The sequence below is a fragment of the Lolium perenne genome, chromosome 1, assembly GCF_019359855.2.
Source record: "Lolium perenne isolate Kyuss_39 chromosome 1, Kyuss_2.0, whole genome shotgun sequence".
NCBI classification, from domain to species: Eukaryota; Viridiplantae; Streptophyta; class Magnoliopsida; order Poales; family Poaceae; genus Lolium; species Lolium perenne.
The window spans coordinates 137976068-137984650 of NC_067244.2; the positions used below are offsets into that span (position 1 = coordinate 137976068).

General features: G+C 42.7%; 1 protein-coding gene across 3 annotated transcripts; it reads left to right on the forward strand.

Annotated features, from left to right (window-relative positions):
* The first annotated feature begins 3951 nt into the window (after positions 1-3951).
* Positions 3952-8350, forward strand: LOC127305819 (uncharacterized). Of its 3 annotated transcripts, XM_051336350.2 has the most exons (4): positions 3952-6756; positions 6891-6980; positions 7084-7380; positions 7915-8350. In XM_051336350.2, the coding sequence occupies exon 1, from the start codon at positions 4080-4082 to the stop codon at positions 6516-6518; it is 2439 nt and encodes an 812-aa protein (XP_051192310.1). In that variant the 5' UTR covers positions 3952-4079; the 3' UTR covers positions 6519-6756; positions 6891-6980; positions 7084-7380; positions 7915-8350. The 3 variants fall into 3 exon arrangements, with proteins under 3 accessions (XP_051192310.1, XP_071674880.1, XP_051192316.1); XM_071818779.1 differs by having other exon boundaries at positions 3952-6980; XM_051336356.2 differs by having other exon boundaries at positions 3952-6980; positions 7937-8350.
* Positions 8351-8583: the final 233 nt, after the last annotated feature.

Sequence of the window (8583 nt, forward strand, 5' to 3'; positions counted from 1 at the left end):
ACCTAGGGCACCTGCATCCCGAGTCGGGCTGGAGGCCGTGCGACTCGAGCCTATAAGTACTCGCTACGCCCCTCTCCCTCCGTAAGGAACTTTGTAGGCAGAAAGTCCACCCAAAGATCAGCCCTAGCTAGCACACGTACAGCGATCAGTCGCCACAATGGTTCCGCAGGAAGAGCAGGTGGTGGTGATCCTTCAGTGCGTCGACTTCACCAAGTTCGCCGTGCCGGCGTCGCTCGCTGCACGGTCGACGCGAGTCGCGGAGGCGTTGGGCGCCGGGGAGCGCGTAGTGGATCTGCCGCGCGGGGTGTCCGGCAGGGGCGTCGCCACGGCGGTCGCCTACTACGAGTCCCGTGCCAACGCGGCGGCGCGTGGCGAGGATCTCGGGGAATTCGACGGCGTGTTCGTCCGTGGGCTGACGCACGACAAGGCGATGGACCTAATCCCAGCGGCGCACCACCTCGGCGACGAGGATCTCTTCGGCCTCTTGGCAGCTAACCGAGCAAATTAGCGGCGGTAGTATTACAAGATTATTAGACGGTTAATTCCTGTAAAACAAATATTGTTTTCTCCGCCCCGAAAAAGATATCAAAAATTTGTGTGAATCTAGATCTATCTAGACACTATTAGATACATTCCAATTTAGACAATTATGTGACATGTTTTTTAGGGTGGAGGGACTGCTTTTTATTTATATCAATCGACTAAGTATTTCTTTTTGTATAATGTTATCTTGATTCAGTTATGTAAGGTTTAACGTTTAGTTCACAAACACATTGCCAAAATGTTAGTCTTTCCCCACGTGAGCGATCGAGACACTTGAACCTAGCGCCGTCCACCGTACCTCCCCTCACCCCCTCCTCCCCAACACCACCGACGAGCTCTGCCAGGAGAATGTTGGCCTTCTTCTACCGGCGCACATCAAGGGCTCTCCGATACCATCTGGAGGGTCAACTCACTTGCCTTGCTAAGGTGGAGTGTTGTTGTTGGTGCATCCACTATATATTGTGAATCGCATATCTCAAGATGTGTAAAGCTAGGAGCTCTCAGCCTAGGGACTCTTTGCCGTGTCAGCTTTGCCGAGTGCTATACATGGAGTAGCCTTTGCCGAGTGTTTTTGGTTGTTCACTGTGTATTTTCGGTACACGATACAGACGCGGTTTCCTGTAGTGACAATAGATGGTCTATTTAGCCCTAGGTAAATCAATGCTTGGTTTATTTACAAAACAGTCACCCACGGAATATGTGCACTTTTTCATGTACATGCGTGATATTTGATCCGATATTCAAAATGGAGCCAGTGAGGACATGCTCCGGACTAAATAAAGGCATTTGAAATGTCAAAAGAACTTCAATTTTCAACACATTTACATGTCCATGGCCTATATTCACACATAAATTTTTAGAAAAAAGAACTTTTTAGGGACCTATGTATAAAAAAGGTGCTCCAACAGTTGCTTTTTACAGGACGATTTTTGTTTTTTTTATGTAAGACACAACATATGTTTTATTCAACATGTAAAATACATAATATAAAAATAAATTATGTTCTTTTTAGTTTTAAAATTAACTTTTATGAATCTAACTCTTCATCCGGGTGCACATGCTATCGGAAAGCCAAAATGACACCCTCATATTTGATGGAGTATATAGTTGCCATGCAAGATATGTGGAGAATAGTCCGTGCTTAAGGTGCTTGTTTTATTAATGGGCAACATTGTATTGCATACGTTGGTAAATAGATGACCTCTTAGAAAGTGTGTAGTTTAGATTTTCTAAATTTAAATGGAACTTTTAATATATCTTTTTGCCCAAAAATAAGTTATATATGATGTTTAACTTACGGAAGTGGTGTTTTGGAACATGAGATCATATGCTCCCTCTATTTTGAAATGCATGTTACACATATTTTGAAATTAAAAATTTGCACGTACACCTTCACGTGCTAGGTGCTCACAAAGTTTTTTCATGAAAAGTCGACCTGTCGTGTGACGTGTGTTAAAGAGACAAAATCCAATACTAAAACTAAGGCATTTCAGAAGATAATTTTTCTCTTTTTTACATATACCACACACAAAATTGGTTCCTCTCGAAACTTGACGAACTCACATATATTGCGAAGATGTAGATGTAGAATTTTTTGTCAAAATTATTTGACATTTCGAAATATTATTTTTTGGTAGAGGGAGCATATGCACCTGCGATCTGAATTGAATTTCCGTCAACTTACCTAAGTTTTACCAAGTTTATAGATAATATAGCATCATCTACTATATTAAATAAATATATTATGCACCCGCCACAACTATTGCTGGTGGCACATTGACATACATCGCGCCACCGGACTTACATTCCAGTGGCGTGCCAGAACAAGTACCACACAACCGGTATGTGGGGCCCACCCGATGGTAAAACAAATTGGCTCGGAAATTTATTTTGACGATACTAGTATTTTTATTACCTGTGGCTTGGGAGTTTATGACTAATTTTAATTAGTAAAAGTATGGAGCTTAGTTTATCTATTTTAAAACACATCTAAACTAATAAAAAAAGATAAACAGGGAAATCGTGTGAGGCGACCAGGCCCATGGTGGCGTGGCAGTTGGGCCACACCACTAGCAGCCCTCAGACAACTCAGCACACCATTGTTCGCTCGGAGCCACAACCGCCCATAGAGCAACCGCTGCCCTTGGAGCCACAACCGCCCTTGTAGAAGTCACCATCGCACCAATCATTTTTTTGATAAATGGAATATATTAATATAAAACAGATACCAACTATAGCCAGTTTCTGCAACAACGCAACACCTTAATGGCAATACGGATGCACACAACCAAAAAAGAGAAAAGAAAACTAAGAAACAAAAGTCTCATTATAGTATCTCATGCCTAACAACAACAATACATGCACTACCAAAGCAACACCTAAAATACCGTCGCACCAATAATGTCCCTGTCGATGAGGCGCACATCTCCTCTTCCTCTTTTTTAGTTGTTCTTTTATATGTACATTATTGATTAGGGTTTAGTACATAATTTTTCTAGCTTATTAATTTAGAGATGATATAAGTAGATTATTATTGATGATTTGGATAATTTAGAGATGATATATTTGTAGAAATTAATTAGTAGATGTTTTCATTAGTTTGTTGATTTATACGATTTAGATTACTGTTGATGATTTAGAGATAATATAATTGTAGAATTAGCTCTTGGCGTAAGGCAATTTCATTTTTTATAGTTACTTATAATTAGTTTTACTTGTTATTAAGGCATCGTAAAATGAGATACGAGAGGCGTCTTCATGGTGTGTACAAGAAGACGACTAAAGTGCCCATGTGGGTGCCTTGATCACCGTTTGTGGTCACAAGTGTCATCTTGGCACGTGGATAGACCGAGAGCAAGCGGCTCGCGTCTACGACTGGATGGTGATTTAGAACTATGGGAAAAAGGTGATGCTTATCTTCCTATGGTCGACAATTCACTAATTTCTTTTGGTAAATGATATACTTTTAGATAAAAAATGTAATCTATCTTGCAGAAAAACTAGAAATGTCAAAGATATTTTGGGAACTGTATCAATGTCTATAGTATCATCTATTTATGGAAGGAGCCCCAGTACATAGACAAAAGAAAAACTTGGTGATGCATCTTGAAAAAAATACAAAGGATCTAAAAAACTTGGTGGTCAACTTGAAAAACAATGAAACCTATTTAGTTGGCTATTTTCAAGTGTATAGCCATCTTGTCAAAGTAGAAACTCCAACCACTCTTGTTTTGAGACTCAAACTTTAACTTGCTCGTTCTGTGCATTAGTGCATAGCCATTTTGTAAAAAACTGAACTTTTTCTTCCTCGTACGACCGGACTGGGAAGACAGAAACGAGCAAGGAAACGCTCATCGGTACAAGCACGCCTAGCCTCTGCGGCTCTGCTCCAGGCTCCACCACGGCAACACCCACCCTCCGCCGCCGCCGCCGCCGCCGCCGCCGCCGCCGCCGCTCATCCTCTTCCTCCACTAGCCAATCTCCGGACTACGCCTGCGCCATTCCTCCTCCGCCTCCGCCACTTCTCCAGCACGCCGATGTCGCGCCTCCTCCCCCTCTTTCGCAGCTCCTCCTCCTCCACCTCCCGGCGCTCAAGATCCTGGTCTGCGGCCGCCTCCTTTGCCGCAGCCACGGAGCGCGTCCGCGCCGGGACGCTCAGCCCGGAGGAGGCACACCAGCTGTTCGACGAATTGCTCCGGCAGGCCACCCCGGTCCCCGAGCGCTCCTTCAACGCCTTCCTCGCTGCACTCGCCCGTGCTCCGTCGTACGACGACCGAAGAATTGGCCCCACTCTCGCCGTCGCACTCTTCAACCGCGTGTGCCGAGAAGATGCCGGCCTGCTGGTGGCGCAGCCCACAGGCTGCACCTATGGCATCCTCATGGACTGCTGCTGCCGCGCACGTCGACCGGACCTAGGGCTTGCCTTCTTCGGCCGCCTCCTCAGAATTGGCCTGAAGATAGACCAGGTCACCGCCAACACCTTCCTCAAGTGCCTGTGCGAGGCAAAGCGGACAGATGAGGCTGTCAACATGCTGCTGCTTCATAGGATGCCCGAGCTTGGCTGTGTGCCTAATGTTATCTCATACAACACGGTTCTGAAGAGGTTATGCGAAGATAGCAGGGCCCAGCAAGCACTTGACCTGCTCCAGATGGTTGCGAGAGAAGGAGGTGGCTGCTCCCCTAACGTGTGGACATATAACACAGTCATCCACGGCTTGTTTAAGGAGGGCGAAATAGGCAAGGCATGCAATCTATTCCATGAAATGAGGCGGCAAGGTGTTGCACCCAATGTGGTTACATATAACTTGGTTATTGATGCGTTGTGCAAGTCCGGAGCAACAGACAAGGCAAAGCTTGTCCTTCGCCAGATGGTTGAGAATGGTGTTCAACCGGATGGAGTGACATATACTTGCATGATCCATGGACATTCCACATCAGGGCGGTGGGGTGAGGCGGCTAAAATGTTCAGAGAAATGACAAGCCGAGGCCTGATACCAGGTATTGTTACTTGCACCTCATTCATGGCATCCCTTTGCAAGCATGGAAGAAGCAAAGAAGCTGCAGAAATATTTAATTCCATGATTTCCAAGGGACACAAACCTGGTATCGTCTCATACTTAATTTTGCTTCATGGGTATGCCAATGAAGGATGCTTAGTTGATATGATTAATCTTTTTAATTCAATGAAAGACAACGGTATTGTACCCAACTGCAAGGTTCTCAACATATTAATTGGTGCATATGCTAAACGTGGAATGATGGATGAAGCTATGCTCATATTTACTGAAATGCACGGACAAGGACTGAGTCCGGATGTAGTCACCTATATAATTTTAATAGACGCACTTTGTAGAATGGGTAGGCTGGCCGATGCTGTGGAGAAATTTGATGGGATGATAGATGTGGGAATACAACCAAACAATGCTGTTTATCAATGCCTAATCCAGGGTTGTTGTATACATGGTGATTTGGTTAAAGCAAAGGAGTTGGTTTCTGAAATGATGAACAAAGGTATTCCGCGTCCCAGCATGTCGTTCTTCACTTCAGTGATAAGCAATCTATGCAAAGAAGGAAGGGTTGGGCATGCTAAAGATATCTTTGACCTGGTTATACACATTGGTGAGAGGCCTAATGTCATTACGTTTACTTCACTGATTGACGGATATTGCTTAGTCGGCAAGATGGATAAAGCACTCAGAGTTCTTGATGGAATGGAATCAGCTGGTGTTGAGCCTAATGTTGTTACATACAATACTCTTCTGAATGGCTATTTTAAAAATGGAAGGGTCAAAGATGGTCTGGCTCTATACGCAGAAATGACACGTAAGAGAATAAAACCTGACATTGTTACATATAGCATCATACTGGATGGGTTATTTCGTTCTGGGAGCACTAATGCTGCAAAGAAAATGTTCCGTGAGATGACCGAAAGTGGAATAACGGTTGACATTTTCACCTACAGAATAATTCTTGGAGGACTTTGCAGAAATAATTGTGTTGGTGAAGCAATCGAGCTGTTCCAGGAATTAGGTGCAATGAAAGTAAAGTTTGATATTACAATACTCAATATCATGATCAATGCAATGTACAAGGTTCGAAGAAGAGAAGAAGCTAAAAATTTGTTTGCTGCAATCTCAACCAGTGGGTTGGTACCTAATGTTTCTACTTATGGCATAGTGATAAAAAATCTTCTAAAAGAAGGGTCAGTGGAAGAAGCGGGCATTATCTTTTCATCAATGGAGAAGATTGGTTGTGCTCCCTGCTCCCGCCTTGTAAATAATATCATCAGAATGTTGTTAGAAAAAGGTGAGATTGCCAAGGCCGGAGATTATTTGTCTAAAGTTGATGGAAAGAGCATCTCACTTGAAGCTTCCACTACTTCGTTGATGTTGTCTCTCTTTTCAAGGAATGGGAAATATCGGGAGGATGTGAAATTGCTCCCTGCAAAGTATCAATTTTTCCATGGGCTTGGTTGAGTAGTTGATACATTGTATATTGGACCAACTCCCAAGAAAGCACAACGGATTTTTGGCTCGCGTAAAGCCCTCCTGGCAGCATAAGAAATCCAAACTGCCTGCGGTGTGTCAGAATCACAAGAAAGTGAAATGTGTATCCCTATTATATCCTTAGGGATAATGGCTTCTGATTGCCACTGGGGAATGTACGCAGAATAAATACTAATACAATCTTTTCTACCAGCCACCTTGACATTTTGTAATCTTTCTAAAACTTTCACTTTTCTTCATAGTTCATATGAATGTATATTTAGCAATGTTATTCTCAGTGATCTTCTACATATGCAAGGTTGGGCTTACTTTTAGTTCATAAGTATCGTGTTTATATGTCAGAGCAATCTGGAAGAATGGATGTTTGAGGTTGTTGATGCTATGTCCAATTATCAGATGTATGAGCTGTATCAACTAGTGGAGCTTGTTCCAGTATGATTTCTCTTTTGCTTTACTTCATTGACATTCAACTAGTTTCCTTGCGATTTATGTAAAGGTATGGCCAAGAATTGACTGGTGCAATCTTTTGCTTCAGTCTGCAGGCCACACCACCTTGGGTGATGTAGGAGAAGAGTCAAAGCTTTTGCTGATGAGAATGTCTTGCTCTCGAACACCTGCAGTGTGCATCCCTCTCCATTTCTATCTGATACCCCAATCATCGTCGGTACTGCTATGCCAGGGCAAGAATCCAAGTTTTGTCCTTTACGTACACCATTTGATCTTTGGTCCTCTGCTGCTCAACGTTCCACTTCTGATAAAATGGCACTGTCACGTGTAGGATACGCCGCCAACAGCCTCACGTCGATGCGCCGGGCATGTCTCTTTGATTCAGGTGCATATACACAAATTAGTCTTCGTACTCAAGGTTGTATCAGTTTGAATTTTGCCATTTTGTGGTATAATTTGATTTCTATTTCGAACCATCGTTCAATTTATCGATCATTTAATTATATCCATGATTATTTTGTAAGCTGCATAATGCATTGAAACAATTGTAGTTCCACAATGTTTTCACAGGAATAATTTCGCTAGAAGCTAGATAGAAGGTTTGTATTGTTCCTAACTGATAATGCTTTATTTTTTAGAGGTGTAGTAGTATCCAACATATGCCTATCAAGCGTAGACTTGCATGTACATTTTATTTACAAATTTGTTCTGAGTTCTGAGATCATTTGCGATCCTGGCCTAGTTTATTAAAGCCCTTTACATGGAAATACTAAATATCCATCCATTGAGACAGCTACGAATAGCATTATGTGAATACTGAGGAAAGTTATCAGGCAGGCTTGTACTATCGTTATTGTCTTGTTACTTTCATGATGAAACTTGTAGAGTTGTTTAACTTGACAATGCTTCTTCTTAATAGGTTCCCCGTTTGTCATTTCCAGCTTTAGGCCTAAAGTTCTGTTCCAGTGACTTGGAACTTGGAATATCTAGACTCTGGAGTACCCCGAAGATACTCAATTTTAGCGGCGAGTGCGAGTTTAATTATTTCCCACAAACCCCTGAACTTATTTTGCAGAACAAACGACCGGTGATTGTACTTTGATCATTTTTCTTGTGCTGATGGGGCATAACTAATTTCTGAACTGTCCCTGCACATACGGTTGGAGAAGTTGAAAAGGAAATCTGCACATAAAGTTCCCTTTGGGCAGAGATGTTTATAAGATTCGAACCTGGCAATGGACTGTCAGTACTTGGCTTCCCAGAAGTCTTTTGCTGGTTTAAAACAGATATTGCTTTTGGGGAACAAAATCATTTGTCGCTTACGTTGATTTCAACTGAATTGTCTCCATTGAATTTGCATCGCTGAACAGCATCTTTTTTCATTTAGAAAGGTTTCCTTGCATAGATAGATCAAAGTATGGAGCTCTCAAAGCAAAGATACAGAATCATTCAGTCAGAGTACTGACTCGGTGGAGTGGGTGCTAGTATCTCTACAAAGTCTAGACTTGTGCTAGATCATACCCAGCCCGTTGCCATTGGCATTGCCAGCCAACACTTACAGACCAGTGAAAACAACAATTGGTTAATT